The 19,262-nt window shown below is 50.3% G+C and overlaps 1 protein-coding gene across 1 annotated transcript in view; it reads right to left on the bottom strand.

Annotated features, from left to right (window-relative positions):
• The window catches only part of WSCD2 (WSC domain sialate O sulfotransferase 2), a 43,707-nt gene that overhangs the window by 11,815 nt on the left and 12,630 nt on the right, over window positions 1-19,262 (bottom strand). Inside the window, exons 3-5 of the mRNA XM_027125259.1 lie at window positions 17,659-17,843; window positions 4,630-4,751; window positions 1,451-1,625 (exon numbers count right to left, since the gene is read on the bottom strand). Of these exons, the coding sequence (XP_026981060.1) occupies window positions 1,451-1,625; window positions 4,630-4,751; window positions 17,659-17,843 (482 nt within the window). The remainder of the gene's footprint in view (window positions 1-1,450; window positions 1,626-4,629; window positions 4,752-17,658; window positions 17,844-19,262) is intronic.

Genomic DNA, 19,262 nt, shown 5'->3' with positions numbered 1-19,262 from the left:
CCCCCATCAGGCCAAACAGGGGACAGGCTGTTGGTGAAGCTGCCACTAGCTCTTACAGCACCTTTGTAAAAATCAGGTAAAGGTTCCCTCCCCTTCCTCTGGGCAGATGTGCTGCCATCCAGAGTGCACGGCATGACAGGCAGAGCACAGGCTGGCTTTCAGGCATTACTTTTCTTCTAGGTTATGCCTGTGCAGTGCTCAACCTGCCCGACCATATATGGCAGTCTAGTTCCTGGGAGATGAAGAGGAGGTCTAGCCCAGTGGTGTTTTGTTAGCTCTCCAGGCTTCAGAGGGTGCGGGGAGTGTCCTTGGCACTGTGGGTAGAGGTTTCTAGCAGGGACTTTGGAGTCAGAGACCTGAAAGCAAATCACTCTTGTAGATGTGTGATTATGGCCAGTTCTCAATCTCTCTGAGTCTTGGTTCTCCCATCTGTAAAATGGGGATGGTATCATCCTGATCATAGGCTTACTGTGGGCTTCCCATCATCAAATGAGATGAAGCTTGGCATAGGACTGCACGTCGCAGGTGGACAGTTTTTTCAGATATTGGGGTAATCCTTCACGGGCTTCCTTTGGGCTGAGCATCCCAGCAAGGCACCTTTCCAAGTGCCACCACCTTTCATGATGCCTCCAGCAGGAGAAAAGATTTTCATCTAGAAATATTATAAACACCATGACCTCAGGCAAGTCCTTTACCTGTGCTGAGTCTCAGTTTCCCTACCTGTAAAGAAGGCATAATGACTGTTCCTGCCTCACAGGAAAGCTGAGGGGAATCAGTGAGAAAATGCATACGAAGGACTCAACACTGAGTCTGGCACAACGAAAGTCCCTAAGTGCCACCGTCACCACCACCACCACCATTGTCATCACAGTCCGGTACCCCAACAGATGGAAGAGGAGATAAACATTGAGTGCGGGTTCCACTAGCAGAGGAAGAAGGATAAAAGCGGAAAGGATGAGTGAGACAGAGAAAGAGAAGAAAAAGTTACAGGTAAATTTGCAGAATCCTAGAATTGGCAGGCTAACCATCTACAGCTTCATTTTACAGATGGAGAAACTGAGGCCCAGAAAGGGGACATGACTCGCCCAGGATCATGCAGTGGGTCTGTGTTGAAGACCCAAGTCTCCTACTCCCAGATCAGATGTTTTCCCATTCCATCTCACAGCCCCCATTACAGGAAGAGCCACCAAGGGGGTCTTCAGTATAAGGGATAGAGATGAAGGTTTTCAGAACCATCCCCCCCCGGGGGCCCTCCCTCCATTGCCCATGCAGGATCTCTAAGCCTGGCTATGCTCACCAGCCCTGCCTCTGCCCTCTGCCCTCTGCTCTCTGGCCTGCACAGTCCTCTTGCTGACAGGCTGGCTGGAATGGACTGGCTGGAGCATCTCTGGGAGGGAGGCCGCTGGGAGAGCTTCTGGGGGTCTGCTGGGTCGGGGCGGACCTGGCTTACCTTGGACCTGCGTCTGATACACAATGAAGTAACTGGGTGTCCCGCAGCTCTCAAACTCCTCCGCGCTGCACTTCTGGGCACAGAGCTGTTCGTCCTCTCTCTCGTGGAGGGGAAATCGCGTAGTGGGGAAGCCACAGTGGCAGGCGGTGCCCGCAAGGGCTGCCAGTGGGTACTCCTGGGGATGAAGCAGGAGAGGAAAGGGAAGAAAGTCACCAAATCCCTGGACAGCCCAGACTCTGGGTGCAGAACAGGATTTGTGTTCCAATCGTCCCCTCCTCCATCACTCTCCCCAGCTCAAGGGTCCCCAAGCTTCAGCAGCAAGATTTTGCCCTACCTGCGTACCTCCTGTACTATTATATTTTCCAGCTTTTTTGAGGTATAATTAAGTAAAAAATTGCATCTATTTAAGATGTGCAACTTGACGTTTCAATGTATGTATACATTGTGAAATAATCATCACAATCAAGCTAGTCAACACACCCATCACCTCACATAGTTACCATTTTCTTTTTTGCTTTCCTGTACTATTATTCATTTATTTGTTTCCTTTATGTGTCAAGTCACTTTTTAAAATTAATTTTTATATATATATATATATATATATATATATATATATATATATATATAAAATTTTTGGCTGTGTTGGGTCTTCGTTGCTGCGCACGGGCTTTCTCTATTCAAAGGAACTATTTATTACTCCTGAAAGTAGCACTGGTTGAGAAGTATCATTTCCATACATTTCCATACTGTAAACCCCAATACTGCAGAAAGAAAACCACATGATTAAATTCTAACTAGGCACTCTGCCTGCCAAGAACTTGAGCCTGGGGTCGACTCTGTTTTTCCTGCAAAAGGGAGATTAGTTGAGGGGAGAGAGGTGTTAAAGATACTTTAGCACTGAAAAGCAGCTTTCTCCTGGAGGTCTTGAAAGAAAACTGAAAAAGAAAAGTTTTTCTTATGGCCATGCATTACGCCAGAGTAAATCCTCTGTGTCTGACAGTGATATGAAGCCCATGCTTTGGGAAAAGCTGTCTGAATCCTTCCTTTTAAGCCAAAGAGGATGTTGATACCTACCCGTAGCCGCAGTCTTTGCTGGGAGAGCTGCTCCTAATTGTTTTATTTGTTCTATGAAAGAGCTAAGTGGGAGCAGGCTGGGCCTGAGATCTGGAGGGCAATGGACCGTCCTTGGTCCAACTTGCTTCTGCTCAGACGCATGAAGCTGAATTCTCCCTGGCAGCTGGTCCAGGAATAATGTGGTAACAAACCAAGGTCATACCGCCGTGGCTGGTTCCGGTGAGCTTTGCCATGGTAGGTAGGTTTGGTTTATTTCTCACAGGTGTTAAATATGAGCTACAGCACGTAGCCAAAGATCAGAGAGATGCTGATACAGGTGGGTGGACCTGGGCTGGGACTGATGGTATTTTCTAGCCGGTGACCCATGTTGAAGCCTCCTCTGACACCCTAAGTCTTTCAGACCCTCCACCACTTGACACAAGCAGCTCTGGACCCCTGTCCACTTAATCCCCTCAATTTTCCTCCTGTGGTGCCCTAAGGAGATTAGAAGAAACTAGAAGAGGGAGGTTTGCAGCGGGGTCTTCCTGTCGCCCCCCACCCCGCCCACGCAACCTGCCCACACCTTTGCTTCCCTCCAGTCCTATGTGCAGCTGGACCCTCTTCCATCCTGGTTTGCCCTGTGACCTCACTGTCTTGTGTTTGTCCTCCACCTCTGGCTGATCTGTAGGTTCCTCCAGAGCCCTCAGGACAGAGGAATGTCCACCTGGAGGGGATGCCATGGGAGGGGGATTCCTGCCCAAGAGAGAAAGCTGGACAAAAAGATGGTCAAACCTCCTTCATTCTTATGAACATCGCCCCTGACCTTCCAGGATGCCTCTTGGGAGCAGAGCAAGCACTCAGGAAATGCTTGGTGACCTGAAGTGGCCTGGCTGCCCTTGAATGGTTCCTGGAAGCCTCTCTGTGGGGTCTCTAGGGTAGCTCAGAAGTCAAGAGAGTAGATTTGGTGTCAGTCCCAGTTCTGCCACTTGCTTGCGCTGTGAGCTTGGGCAAGTGACTTCATCTGTCTGAGCCTTGTTTTTGTCATCTGTGAAATGGGGATGAAAATTCCCAACACCTAGCTTTGTTGTGAGAGGTAAACTGTGTGACCCGTGGGGCAGAGGGCTGCATGGAGGAGGTGCTCGGTAAGTGGCAGTTTCTATGATGATCCTTTCAGTCTTCCTGAGACGTGCGTTGTGAATTAGGAGCCTTGATGAAAGAAAAGCCGAGCAGGATGAGTCAGAGCAGGTGGGGGCAGGTGGGGGCATTCAGCAGTTGGGGCGCACGCTGAGCACCCAGGAAGAGCCACAAAGTTGGCCCCCAGCAAATGTCAGCATCATGGAGGATAAAGACCATATCTTGTTGACTTTGCACCCCCAGCACTGAGCACAGGGGCCTGGCACAAAGCAGGTTCTCATCAAATATTAGCTGAGTGAATGAATGAAATGGGCAACCACCTTCTTGTGGTTGGGGAGGGCTGGTTCTCCTTTGGACCCTCGTGTAATTAGCTCACCTTGAGTGAAGGAGGGAGCTCCTCAGACATCACTGAATGCCAGCGATGAGCCTAGCTCTGTGCTGGGTATTGGGAGTGGTCACAAAATGTTTTGGGCCACAGTCTCTGCTCTTGTGGTGTTCCCTGTCTGGCTTGGGAGGAAGGATAAACAGTCACCCATCAAGGATCTCAGGCTGAGAAAGGATCAGCCAGTTGGATCATCCAGTCCAACTGATATCCAGTGTCCAAAGTTCCGTATGCCACAGCTGCTCTGCCTCTGCTTGCATACCTCCAGTGACGGGGAACTCACACTGTCACAAGGTGGGATTGTCCTTGCCTTTACCTGGCAATCTTCTACACACGCTTCTCGGCCCAGTTCACATGTGGCCCTCATTCCTGAGCAGTCCTCACTATTAGAACAAACACACTTCTTTGGAGGGAAAGAAATGGGCCCCATGTAACTCCTACCCTCCGGATCCACATGAAACAGTCACATTCCCCCCATGTCACAGATCACAGATCACAGTAATGACCTCTCTCATCCCAGCTGGGCTGCTGCTCCTCCAGCCAAGCACCCCGTTCCTCCAGCTGCTCCACACCACCCTCCCCAGAGCTCCGTGCACAGAACCAGGCTCACCTTCTCTGTGCAAAGGTCCACACACTTGTCCACAGACATGTTGGGCATGGCAGCCGTCACGGGCAAGGCCAGGGAGAGGTTGTCGGGCCTGCGGAAGCAGCCTCGGAAGACTGCACTTCCATCTGGAGAGACAGAGGGAAAAGAACTAGTCAGATGTAGGCTGGGAGAGCCACCTTCTAGGCAAGAGTCTCGCCCAAGGTCACGCAGTGAGCCACAGTGGAGACTCATGAGCTAGAAAATTCAAAGAATGTCCTCAACCCTGGCATCTCTGTCAACAACACAGGTCACTGAGATGTTCTTGCTGGGCCATATAATCCCCTTTTCTTTGTCACCACTCCTATGTCTCGCTTTCCCATTCTTGGTGGTGGCAACTTTTCATTTAGGGAAATGACAGATGCCATGGAGGATTTTCGTGATCTCATCAGGAGAGGGTTGGGACGGAGGGAAGCAAAGGGTCCAGAGCTCTCCTGCCCCTCCTTCCAGCACTGGGGTGCCCCCTCTCCCTCCCATTGTCCTGGGCTTTAGGGGAAAAACCAGGGCCTCGGGAGCCTCTGCCCCATCAGTGCTCTAAGGGACTGATTTGTTGGAGAGATTCCCCTTCAGATAACCTAATCTGGAAACATCCCAGCTACGCAACAGAAAATTCAGAAGATGTTGCTATCTCTTTAATAGAAGTCATCCTCAAAACAATACTCAGAGATGTTGTCTTCAGCTGGGTTTACTTGAAGCTGAACCTGAGACAATGTTTTATGGCTTTTCAGGAGAAGCAGGACAGGGCAGAGGAGGAGCTAAGTAAGCATGTGATCTTGGCTGGGTCCCACCTCCAGCCCGGAGGGTAAACTGTACCACAGAGTTGGTCCCACTTTAAGGAAAGGGGCCGACCTTGGCCCTATGTGCCCCCCTCCCCAACGTCTGTCATTTGGAAGGCTGCTGGGGCAAGGGGGCAGGTGTGAGCCATTGGTGGTAAAGAGGATTTGGGTGGGTACCCTTTGCATCCATTACAGGTGTACACAAAGACACCAATAAGGATGCTCACTGCAGCATTTATTTAAATTAACAGGTGAAAGACTGGAAGCAACCTTGCTGTCCAACAATGAAGTACTGGACAAATAAAGTAGGGAATGACAACACAATGGGATTCTATGCCCCACCAAAAATAATGATGTTAAAGGTTACTTTAAAGAGATGAAGATGTGTTCAAGATAGAATGTTAAATAAAAACTGAGACCATGAAACTCCACATATTATAAAATATCAATTGTGTCCACAAATTCTCTCTCAGTGTAAATCTCTGGAGGGACATAGACTAATACGTTAACAACCATGGTTATCTCTTAATAGCAGACGTGATGGTTAAGTTTTGTGTCAACCTGGTGAGGCTATGGTGCCCAGTTGTTTGGTCAGACGTTGGTCTAGGTGTTGCTGTGAAGGTTTTTTGAAGATAGGATTAATATCTACAGTTCATTGACTTTAAGGAGACTTAACAGAGATTTCCCTCTAAAACGTCGGTGGGCCACATCCAATCAGTTGAAGGGATGAGGGGAAAAAACGAGGTTTCCCAGAGAAGAAGGAATTCAGCGTCTGGATGTCAGGCTGGCCAGCCTCTGCAGCTGCACGAGCCAATTCCTTAAATCAATCTCTTGATTTTTATATTTGCATATATCTTACTGGTTCTGTTTCTCTGGGGAACTCTGATAGGATATAGGCAATTTTTATTTCCACCTTTTTGTAAAACGCTTTTCTAACTTCTTCGACAGTGCATAGTTATTTTTTAATGTAATAATGACAAATTTTAAAAATTATAAGTGGCCCCTGTCAAATTTATCTAAAGACTCGTGGTGCCCATTTTCAATTGGGTTCCACTGTTCCCAAATCTGAGCTGTATACACTTTTCTAGAAGCACAGCTTTCACATGAAATAAAGGACACTGTTGATGCAGTGAATCAAAATCAGGAGCACAAAAGTAGGTGCCATTTACTGAGCACCTACCACGTGTGATCCACTCTTCTGAGAACTTTGCGAATGCCGTCTCATTTTACCTTCCTGGGAACTCTGCAGGGTCCATAGTAAACTCTCATTTTACGGATGAGAGACGCAGGGCTTAGAGAGGGGAGGTTATGTGACAATACTAGGGACCCACTGTTAGCGAAAACGTGCTAAGGATTATCTCAGAAAGACAATGCTAATCCTTGGGGAAAAGTGAAGCAAGCTACAAAAATCAACAACTCTGATACAACTCTGTCTTCCCCTGCACAGTCCTGGGCTGGGGAGGGTCTCAGATCCCCCAGGAAGGAGTCCTCTTTTTTTAGCATATACGTATATATCTATATTTAAGTGCAGAGAAAAGGATATGAAATTACTCCCCGGGCAGAAGGATGGTGGAGGAGCGGGGAGGGAGTCTAGGAATGAAAATTTTAAATCTCAGCTGTCAAAGGCACCCTAGTGATTACCTCTACCACCTGGCACCCTGTAGCCTGAAATTGCTCATCGTGGAGGCAAATCTAGCAAGCTGAGAAGACATCTGGAATTGGGTTAAATGACTGATTTCCAGAGCATGCTGCAGGCTCCCGCCACCCAGCACCATCTCCTCCACTCCCCACCTCTCACTCCAGGCTGCTGCGAGAGGCTGGTGAGAAGTGACGGTGGTGGACGCTGTGGTCCAGGCCTCAGTTTCCCCACATGTAAATGATAGGGAGGGGGTTAGACTATGCAGTCTCTTCTGTGCAGGACAGCCCTCCATCCCCCAAATGAGGAACTGCCAGACCCCAAATGGCACTAGTGTCCCGTGGGGGAACACGGGACAGTCTCCCATCCCGTGGCCCAGGATGCACCGAGGGACGCGCCATTTCATCGGTCACCCTGAGGAAGAGTTAACGATGCTCAGAGAACGTGCCGTACGAGGTGAGGATGCGGAGGGGAGTCAGGCGTCTAAGCTAAAGATTTACAGCAATGAGATGAGAAGCCGGAAGCAGTGTGGACGAAACCTCACGTAACCAGAAAACTTAGTTAGCTGGACGCCAATCAGGTCCCAGGGCAGAGACGCTGGACTTACTCTCAGAAGTAAGGGGACTCGCCTTTCCTCTTTAGACTCCACCAGTGTTTACTGAGCCCGCACGGATGCCAGGCTCCAAGCTGGGCGCTCTGGCTCCACTGAATCTTCGCAGCAGCCACGAGCAGTAGCTGCCACGGCTGGCTCAAGGAGGCGCTCTGGCTTCCAGGGCCACAAAGCTGTCTAAGGACAGAGTGAGATCAAAGCCAAGTTGCTCTGTCTCCCAAGTCTACGCTTCTTCCAATAATAATAATGCTACTATGATGATTAGATGCTTATAGTCATATCACAGTATGATTGTTATCATCACAGCCACCATATATGGGTCACGTGCTATCAGCCAGGAACTAGGTTAAACTGTTCACACATGTGGCCCTGTTGAACCCTTGCATCATTCTGGTGGTATAAGGATCCCCATTTTTACAGATGGAGAAACTCAAGCCTCAGAGGGCTGAAACCGCTTGACACAAGTCACCCAGCTTATAAGAGGCAGAGCTGAGACTGGAATCTAAGTCTGAGATGCTTCCATTCTTGACGATCTTATCGAATGCTCTCGCCATACCAGGCACTGTGTAAGCACTTGATATACTTTATCCTCCTAATTCCTATAAAGAAAGTCTCACTCTCCCCATTATACAGAAGGGGAAACAGAGGTTCAGAGGGGTAAGTGCCTTGCCTAAGGTCACACAGCTGACAACTAGCAGCATCTGGATTCTAACCTGGGAACGTCTGAGCTCAGAGTCCTCACACTCTGGGCTGTCCCTCTTTAAGGAACCACCCCCAGGCCCTGTTTGAGCATTTTCAAAACACTGTGACATATATTCACTCCCCTTTGACCACTAATCATTCACAAAGGCTGTCACTCTGGGGTCTCTCAACTCTGGAGTTGGTTTCTCTTTAAGCACCTAAAAATGCCTAGAACTTGACACTGAGTCTCTAGAACCATATTCAAGTTGTTAACCTGCCCCTTCCCCACCAGGACCCTATTCGACGGACCACCTTATAATCCTCCTGGGCCCCAGCTGGGGCAATGGTTTTGGGGTTGAGGCCAAGGGAGGCCCCTTCAGGACTGGTGTGGTCCTGGGTACACTGTAGGGATGCAAAGCCCACCACCTTTTATCCTATAGGGTGGATCCTTCCTGGAGCCCTCTTCCACCACCCTGGGGGGTCTGAGACCCTCCCCAACCCAGGACTGTGCAGGGGAAGACAGAGTTGTATCAGAAGGCATTGGGGGTTTGGGGGTATGTGTGGGTGTGAGGGAACCAATGGGGCAGGAGATGCAGACCATGAGGGTAGCTTGGGCCTGGTTGTAGTGAGGGTGTGTCTGGGAGGTGGGACACTTGTGCACAGTGTGTGTGACAGGGAGGCAGTGTGTGCATCTTGTGTGTGTGTGCACGCGCGTGTGTGTGTGACTGGGTTTGTGATGGTGTGAGTAGAGATCTACCTATTTGGGTGCGTGGATACTGAGCTCTGAGACCACAAATGGGCCCCCGTGGACCTGGTTCATCTGAGCGCATCTGGGTCTGTCCACGTGGGAGTCTAGGACCCTGTATGAGCAGGTGTATGTCCACCTGCCTGCCTGGTCTCCTGACAGTGGGCACTGGGCTGTGGCTGTGTGCTTCAGGCTGCGACTGTGTGGTTGTGCACTGGACCTCTACGGGATGAGTCTTATCAAGGGGAGGAGACATAATCTTGGAGGCTCTCTCTGGGTTGCCTGGCAACCATGTACCAGAGAGAAGAGCTCCCCCTCTTCTACCAGAAGGCCTGGCTGAGCCTCAGCCAGCCTCCCACTGGACTGGCCCAATGCCGCCAGGGTTGGGCATTTCCCAACAACCCCTGAACAGCCAGCACCCAGATTCGAACAAAAACTTTCGTCTCCTCAGTGCAAGGCCACTTCATGCTTGAGCCACAGGAGAGAGCAGAACAGGAGGGTGGGCCCCTCTGCTGGAGTCCAGCCCAGACTGAGTCTCTCCCCAGGGTGTCAAGACCACAGAGACCCTTCCACCTGGAGCCCACAGACAGGTGCCCTGGTGGTATCGGTCCAGCTCCTGCATATCACAGAACACCTTGCATACGGGTCTCTGTACAGGAGTGTGTGTGTCTGACCGTAGGCATGTGAGAGCAGGAGTCCACCCATGGTAGTCTTTGGAGTCACCTGCTATGAGGGGCTCACCCTTGGATCCTCTTGCAGATGTGACCTTGAGTAACTGAGGGCACTGGGGTATCACTCAGGGCCCTGTGAGCCCACAGGCTCTTCATCTAGGCCTCTGGCCAAATGCTCTGCCCTCCTATCACCCCCAGCTGGATGCCTGTCTCTTGGGCCAGATCAGCACGCATCTCCAGATGGCCCCGAGGGCCCAACTCTGACCCAGGGGCTCCAGAAGAGGCCATCCGGCCTGGCACCACACCGGAAGGCCACGGTACTTCCCAGGACCATGGCACTTTTCTGGATGAGCTGCCCTGGCCAAGGAGCAGAAGACCAGTGGCTCAGAGACACGAGTTCTAATCCCGACTTTGCTTCTCCTCCCTGAAAGGTGGCGTCTTCACCTGTCAAACGGGCAGCTCTCCTCCACACAGTGCACACTGGCAGCTCCACCGTGCTTCACTGACCTTGGCATGTTTCCTCTCCTTTCAGAGGCTCAGTATTCTCATCTCTAAAATGGAGGCATAAATACTGGGTGGATCATTCAGAGCCGGACAGGAATGAGATTTGTCAGTACAGTGGAAGGGACAGGCAAGGGGCTGTGAATCTGTCTCCTTACAGGAAGTAGAATTCCTACCCTGGCTTCTCCCCAGATGATTTTCTCCTGCCTTCCTGGATGCCAGGAGGCCAGACTGCAAGTGTGGGAAGAGGAAGGAAGACTCTGTAAGCCCAGCTCTGCTGAGACAGGTCTCCCTTTGACATTTAAGCATCCGCTAATGAGTCCCTGACCCTCCCACCTTAGAAAGCAGAGCTGAGCTGAATGCCCTGAATACCAAGTAAGGTGACGTTTTCAGAGGCCTTAAAGGGCCAGAGAGGGATCAGAAGCTGCTGCTGTGAGTCTCTCTTTGGTCAAGGTATGCACTGGGGTGGTGGGGGGAGGGGAACAGGTTTGGGAAGTTAGTTCTAGGAACAGTAAACCTGCTGGATGTGGGGTCTTCCTACAGTCTTGCCCATTCTGCTTTTGGAGGGAAACCACATGGATTCACAGAGAATTCTGTGATGTCTAACGGGAAGGTTGGACTCCCAGGGATCTGGGGAACACGTTGGAGTCCACCTCTCTCTGCAGGTTGCTCTCCATTATGGCTTGGTGATTGGAACACTGAGAACATGCACGGTGGCCAACACGTTGAATCCTCCTGCTACCCTCATTTCCTCCATCTGTAAAATGGGTTGCGTCACCGGTTCTCCACACCAGTGGTGAGAGGTTTTCTTTTCTCTTACGTCTGAAAACAAAAGAGAAGTGGCCAGCCTGGGTCCCCTGACCTTCCTAACACTCTTCCTGTGATACAAAGAATTTTGGACTTCCACAGCAGTAGGTAGATGCCTTCCTGTTTGCAAAAAAGCTCTCGTGCCCAGCAGAAAGGGCCTTGGTTTTGAATTCAGACAGGCCTGGGTCAGCAACTTACTTAGCTGTGTGTCCTTGGACTGAGCCTCGGTTTCCTCATCTGTATATGGGGATGATTATCTCTACCCTGCACAGGTGGGACAGAAGGCGATGCAGTGACATTCACAGTGCCTGAGACCTACCAGGATTCAGTCAATGTGTCTTCCTGCTCCTTCTTCATTGCTCGTTCATGATATGTGAAGGGTGGCTAGATTGCAGGTAGGAGACACTATCAGTGCCCCATTAATACACTCCTGGCACTCACCATCCCAGTACAGGCTGACAGTGACCTACTGTAAACACCTAGGGTATGTGAGGGACAGACTGCACTTGCCAGGGAGTTAATCTCCCTGGGAGCCACCCTCAGCCAATGATGGGTGAACGCTGGAGGATAAATACTGCAGCTTCCTGCTCCTCCAATGGGACATCTCTGAAGCACGCTCTCCACCACCTCCCACAGCTCCCCGGTGGGATTAAGCCTCAGCTGTCCTCAGCAGTGACCTGCTTTGTAAAGGGCAAGTATTGGCTCCTTCCCTTCCCTTTCTCACGTCTCCACTCCCCTGGAGGTGCATCCTGGGGTCATGATTCAAGTAAACCAGAGCTCACATCCTTGTCTCTGGGAGAACCCAACTTAAAATATCTTGGATCTTTGAGCATTCTTAATTCACAAGGGAAATCCTGCAGAGTTCAGAGCCACTGCTCTTCACAGCCTGTAGCCTGTGAGAAGGGCGCTCCCTGGAGTTGTGCAGTACAGAGTCCGTGGACAGTAGCAGCAACCCTGAGTAGTGTCTTCCTAACGACCAACCCTTGCTGAAGAATAGCAACAAAGGTAATAATAACAGCTGTTTACTGTATGTCCTTAGTGCTAAGTATGTTACACATATCACACCTCAATTAATCCTCACAACAACTTAAGAGGTAGAGGATGCTATTATCCTGTTTTGCAGGTGGAGACCCCGAGACGTAACAAGATTTGGTCACTTTTCCAGCTCATACAGCTAGTGGGGAGCGGAGTAGGGATTTGACCCGGATCTTATTTGACATCACATCCTAGGTTCCCACCTCTCTGCTATTCTGCAGGAGGCCTGCCGAATTCCAACATGGTTGGGCTCCAGAGACCCCATGCCAGCCACCTGAATTTCCCAGAAACCCTCTGAGGCGCCACAGTAGGGGTCCGAGGATCACAAAAGCCCATGCCCCACATTCTGATAATGTCAGCTCTTCATCGCCAGGCCAGCTGGGATGGTGCATGACCTCGGAAGCTTGGAGTTTCTACTAGCAAGAGGCGAGCAGAGCAACTGTTCATCAACTCCCTTTACTGGGGGCAGATGAAGAACATCCTGGAACCAGCTGCAAGTATCTCTGAAGTCCATCATCTCTTTGTTCTGGGGCTTCACAAAGATGAGGTAAATCCCACCAGGCATCAGCTTAAAGGCAGGCGTGCAAGAGTTCTCCTTGGTTTGAAAGAGGCCATCACCCCCCGGGTAATTAGGCCAAGCTCTACTGCATTAAAGATGCTGGTGAGGAGAAAAGGCAGTGAGCTGGGAGCTGTTAATGGCTACCTATAATCAGAGAGAGATTGAATTACACAAAGAGCCTAACTGTCCGAGGAGAATTCAAACCAGCTATTTTTAGGCATCACCAGCGGCTCCTGTGAGCTGTTGGAAATTCAAATAGCTTGAGTTGGGTGCTACTCGGAGTGAGTTGAGGAATTTTCATTTCAGGAAGGAGGGTGCATCACCACTACTTCATAACAGGCACTGTGCTATGTGCTTTCTCAACTTTATCTCACTTGGTGGTCAGAGCAATCTTTCAAGGTTGGAATTGTCCCCATTTTACAGATGAGGCATTTGAGGCTCAGACAGAATGAGTGGCTTGACCAAAATCAACACAGCAAGTAAGTGAAGGAGTTGGGATAGAAACAATGTCTGCCTAATTTCAAAATCTACAATCATTGCTCCCATAGCCTTCCTGGATTACGGTTCACGGAGAAGAGCAAACCAATTCTCCCCCATCATGATGCAGAAGGAGAAAAAATTTTCTAGCTAACATCTCCTTGGCCCTACACAGCAGAACACATGAAGACCCATATGAATTATAAAATTCAGGGGTCCCAGGCATATATCAAGGGAAAGGAGAGGCCTCCAGGCCCGGCAAAGAAGGAGCTAGACATAGCCCATCCATCCAATATGACTTTCCATGGTCATCTGAGGCTCCTCTCAGCAGAACTGGTTAAAACGGAGTATCAGTGAACAAAAACTACAAGCATTGCACAACGTTTTCCCTTCTAACCTTCAAAGACAAAAAATCGCCAGAACTAGCAAAAGTACACAAGAGTCACCAGGTACAGTGTGACCCACGAGTCAAGATCTACTGTTTCGGTGATAACATGGCTTCATAATACTTTCACCAAGACAGAAAAGAAAAAACAAGAGGGAAAAGTGCCGGGTCCTGGGAGAGGCTGGTCTGCAGTCATGGGGGATTTAGGCAGCACTAAAGGATTGTCAGCACCACGGACAGCCACCCACGGGACCCACATACATATTGTATATTTTGTGTAATTCTAATGAACCTTGCAATGCGAATCTTGCAAGAATCTTTCAGGCAAATGAAATCTCTTGCAACACCCTATAAAGCCATAATACTCTCGAATCACCAGCAGGTCTCTGCCCCTGGGAGGAGAAGCTACACTTGCTGACACATTTAGCAAACTGCTGTGAAAAAATGTGAGCCAACCAAGAAGGAAGTCCATTTCTCAGTTCTTTTCTAACAAGGGCAAAGAGTCCGTGTGCCCGAGTGTCTATGGCAAGAAAGAAGAGCAGGATGCCTGCAGACATTTGCTCTGCCAACCTTCTAATGCTCTCACTACTGTCGGAGCATTCCGTCACCTCGGAAACACGCAGGCTGGCACCCCACGCAAGGTGGACACCCCACCAGAGTGGTGCTTGGGCGATAATAAGCCTCCTTTGGATCTTCGCAATCATGAAGAGTTCTGTGCCACTGCTCAGGGAAACACAATTAGGACACGGTGTTAATACAAACTAATGACCCTACAAATGGAATCTGGTTTCCACCATACCTGTTTCCTGGAGTGTTTGCTCATTGCCCTCCCTAATGTAATACATGCTAGTGTCGTGTGCCAGTGGAAGGCCTCCCTTTCTGACTTATTTGTGTATAAATCAGATCTCAGGAATGGGAAGCCACTGAGTCAGAACAAAGGCACTGGATATTCTGTATGGTGTAGAGTCAGGACGCAGGGCAGAAGGAGAGGTCAGGGGTCAAGGAAGAAAGGAGGTAAGTTAAATCCAAGGAACACTCCCAAAAGAGAGGCAAGGGGGTCCAAAATCCAATACAAGAGGTCAAGGTGTCTACAGCACTATATAGAGTTAGCACTCAAACTAGGAGTCAGAGACCTGGGTTCCAGCCTATGCTCAGTCCCTAAGAAGCGCTGTGGCCTTGGAAAGATCATGCCTGCCCGTCACGTCTAGAAATTACCTCTCAGCTTTTGCACACTCTATTCCCTCTGCCTAGATTTCTCCCCCATCCTCTGGCAATTCCTTGAGTCTGGATATCCTCCTCTTTTACACATCTTTCAAGGCCTTAATCAGTCAGCCCTCTTCTGTGGAGCCTCCCGCAGGGCTGTTCAATTTAGCCACTTGTGCTGTCTGGGCCTCAGTTTCTAAAGCCGTAAAATGAAGCATCAGTGAGGAAGGTGCTTCCAACAGGTCATTCAGAACATCACCTTTGATGATCCTTTTGTTCATGGCTGAATACACGACTCTCCCTTTCACCTGGAAATCTTAGAATGAGATTCAGCTCAAATGTTGCTCCCGTGGCTCCTATATATACCCTCCATGCTTGAACAGATCCCACTCGTCTTGGGTCTGTCTCTCCACTAGACGGTGGTCTCCTTGAGGGCAAGGACTGTGCTTTACTCCCCATTGTCCTCTCCATGCCTAATACACATGGGAGCAATCACGTGTTTAATGAACAGTCCCCACGCTCTCTCCAAATACCATGTTGCCAACGGGGAGCCCACCAGGAGTCCCAATGTGACAAACCATCTGTCTCCTTATCCAAGCCACTTCCATTCCCATCTAAGCCACAGTAGCCTTGAGATTAGTAAGGCTTAGCTTTCCTTCTGGAGTCTCCAGCTGAAGGTGCCCAAGCTTCCAACCTTGTACAGCGACGATTCAGAACAACTGGGGTGGACTTACAGAATCCAGGACTCCCCTCTCAGTAGAAAGGAATGGGTTCCCCGTCTTCGACATAAATACAAAGATTCCTTTCTCAGATGGAACAAAACACCACTGCAGAGGTGGGCAAGCTGAGGGGCACAGCAGCATTCCCATCAGCCTCAGGGGCTTCTCACCAGCCACCACCCAGACAGCCCTCCCACTGCTACCAGGGCAAAACACACCCAATTGTAGCAGGATCTAGTGGTCTCCGTGTGTCGAGGTTTATATATTTCACCTGATGACTGAAAAACCTTTGTTGGTCCATGAGAGTGTTATTATACCAGGTGATCTCAATAGTGTGTGTGTGTGTGTGTGTGTGTGTGGTGTGTGTGTGTGTGTGTGTGTGTGGTGTGTGTGTGTGTGTGTGTGTGTGTGTGTGTGTGAGAGAGAGAGAGAGAGAGAGAGAGGGAGAGAGAGAGAGAGAGAGACAGACAGAAAGACAGGAGAATGTTCGTATTACCCAGCCAATCTGAACATTAACCAAAAGGAGGTCTAGCTGATAGTGGCTGATGACATGCACAGCCCAGTTCTTGTTATCTAGCTCAGCATCATCCACTAGAATGTTCTAGTGGCATCAGCTTTCCCTCTAAATACACACAACTTTAAGGCCATCTCTTCATATGGTTAACGACACCATCAAAATAATGTAAACATTGGCATAAAGAAATCAGTATTGGGGATGATAAATCTGCTATCAAATTAAAACCTCATTACACTAATGGCCAAACCAGAGACTTGCTGTATGGACATCATCCAGCCTGGATTTCACACACCCTCCCGGCCCTCTGCCAGCCAGACCTGCAGAGCTGGAGGAACTGAGGCAACGATGGGGGGGCAGATGGTGCCTCTGTTTCTAGAAATCAGCCACTTTGTAAACTGGCGGCACGCGGGACCCCGTTGTAAAGCAAAGCTTGAACAGGGCTTCAGAGACACGGGGTTTGGAAAACAGAACACAGTGTCAAGCACACCAGCAATGAATTCTTATAAACAATGACATTCATACGGAAAAGGCCTTTCTCTGCATGCAGACAGGCATTAAGGTTCTGCCAAATCCACCTGGGTGGGCAGGCTGACATTCTGGGCGGAACTTGTCAGCTCCATGGAGGTCTAAGGCCTTATTATTCAAAGTGTGGTCCATGGACCAGCAACCTAGCATCACCTGGGAACTCCTTAGAAATGCAGAATCTCACCTGCTGAATCAGAATCTGCATTTTAACAAGATCTCCCTAGGGTTCATTGGAGCATTCAAATTTGGGATTCTTAGTTCTGGATTCCTATTCATACCTCAGGACTGCATCAGAAGAGTAACCAGGACAAACCTCAGCCCTCTGTCTTTCGTCAAGGCCATTAGCTCTTCCTATAGGTCTGAAGGTCACCTTTGAGGTCACAAGACTGTGTGACCTTGGGCAGGCTTACTTAAATTCATCAAGCCTCGGTTTCCTCACTGTAAAATGGAGATAATTAACCACGGTAACTGCCTGAAAAGTCTGTAGGGAAGGGAAGCAAAATCAGGCTGGCAGTGGGCTCAGCACGTGCCTGGCACACGGCAGATGCTTGATAAATAGACATTAACTGCTATTAAACACCCAGAGAGGGGACAACGGGACAATATCCACAGAAGAAGGGGTGGCTCTTGTCCTCGGCTATTCATCCCCTTCCCTCCCTCAGTTTGGAAACTGGAGAGTTTTTCCAACAAGACTGAAGCACTGGCAGGCGAGGGATAAATTCTCTACAGGAGCATTAAAGACATAAGCTCTGGAGTTGGTTTCAATCCTCTGCTGTTTGTGTGACATTGAGCCTCAGTCTCTTCATCTGTAAAATGGGAGTGGGTGAATAACAGTGCGATTTCAAGGGTCATCCTGAGGATTAGATGTGCTCTCCCGTAGAAGGCACTTGGAAAACGATGAAGTGTTTGCTGTCGTCATTGTCACCATCGTTAGACACAATCTGCTTTCAGAAAATGAGGAAGGACAAGCCAGCTCAGGCTCTAGCTGTTTGTTAAGGAGGAAGAGGGGCGTGGCTGGAGGTGAGGCTGGGGCAGGATGGTGGCAGCCTTGGAGGGCAGCCGAGGGCTCAGGAGCGGGGGGAGCTGTGGAAGGTACAGGTGGGCGCTCAGGTGGGCGAGGGCAGAGAGGGGAGGGGCCGACTCACGTACACCTGCGGGCTGACTCCTGGGCCAGCTGCAGCCGGTAGACGGAGAGGCGGTTGGCGCCACCGCACACGCTGCCCCGCTCGCCCTTGCAGTCCATGTCACACTCCGCCTCGCTCACGTTTGTCGCCTGGATCTTGTGGCCACAGTAGCACTCGGCGCCGAACTCCAGCCCAGCATACAGGTAACCCCTGGGGGAGGCTGCTGTCAGGCCAGGGTAACTGCCACCATGGAGACCCCAGGGACAGGGTGACTCACCTAGTGAGGAGGCCTGGGGGACGGGAGGGCTCTGGGGACCAGGAGGTCCCAGGGGAAATGGAGAGACAGACGATGGAAGGGGGACAGGGGAGACCTCACGGGACAGGAGACAGAGGCTTCCAGGAGACAGGGGGATCCCAGAGGAGTAAGGAGACTGGGGTGGGGGTCTCCCTATCTCCCTGGAAGAGGGGAAACAAGGAAGACTTTGGGCGTCAGGGAGACCCAAGGAGATCTGAGGTACAGGGATACTCCAAGGGACAGGGGGATCGGGACTGAGAATAAGGAGACCCTGAGAGGGTCAGGGAGGCTAAGGGGTTAGAAAGTCTTGGAGGTGGGATGGGCAGGAAGCCAAGAAGGAATACAAAGAGGTTCCTGGGGGACAGGGAGACTCTGGAAGGGGACAAGACCCCAGGGACCACCTGCTTCCATCCCTGCCTCATGTCTCACACCCCCATACACTTACCCACATAGACACACAACGTCATATTCACACCCATCTACATATACCTTCAACACACAGGACACTTGACACACACACCCCTCTGGTCCTGTGGTCCCTCTGCCCCACCCACTCTCTTGCTCTTCCCTGTCTAGAGCCACAAGCCAATCATATCTGCAAAGTCAAGCCTCTTTATTCCAGGAAACATCCCCCAGGAATGATGCCTCTATGTCCCCTGAGAGGAGCTGGACCCAGGGGAGGGGGCAGGGACTCTCGTATGTCTTTGGAAGGTGACAAAACCAAGGTCACGTATCCAGCCAAGTAAAAAATTCCTTTCCTTAAAACAACAAAAAAAATATCCAGGCACTGCAAGATTGTCAATTTTTTTTCATAGCTCTGGAATCATTTCCTAAAAAGGACTTTTAGTGAGGACCTGTTCTGTAAACAGATGAAAAGGGAAGTGCTTGCTCTGCCTCGCAGGGTAGGTATGAAGTGGTGGGGGAGAGGGGAGTAGGACGACCCCTGCTCAGTCGTCTTGCCCACTGTGGCCTCTGAGGCACTTTCCAGAATCGTGAAAGCTCCTTGGGGGAGCAGCCTGCAAAATACTGGTCATGCAAGGCTGGACCTATGGGAGGTGTCAGCTCACGCCATCACTCGGGACTTCCGGGGGCTGGCTGGAGGGACAGACCCACCCAGACTCATGTCTCCAAACACCCCTACTACTCGGGTAGCGTGTGATCACACGGTCACCTGGGCAGACGCAGGAAGAGCAGCTTAAACTATCTGGGCATCTTGGAGCTGGGCCAGCCTCCTTCTTCCACCTGTCTGTCGCTGTCTCTCTCAAGCCTTGGTTCTCAGGTGCCCTTGGGGCCCGTCTCATATAAATGCACCCACTGATAGAAGGAACAGTGGA

The sequence above is a fragment of the Aethalodelphis obliquidens genome, unplaced genomic scaffold (assembly GCF_003676395.1).
Source record: "Aethalodelphis obliquidens isolate GAN/ISIS:26980383/991018 unplaced genomic scaffold, ASM367639v1 scaffold28, whole genome shotgun sequence".
In the NCBI taxonomy this organism is placed as follows: domain Eukaryota; kingdom Metazoa; phylum Chordata; class Mammalia; order Artiodactyla; family Delphinidae; genus Aethalodelphis; species Aethalodelphis obliquidens.
The sequence above is the reverse complement of the archived record's forward strand: the minus strand, read 5'-3'. Positions and strand labels throughout refer to the sequence as shown.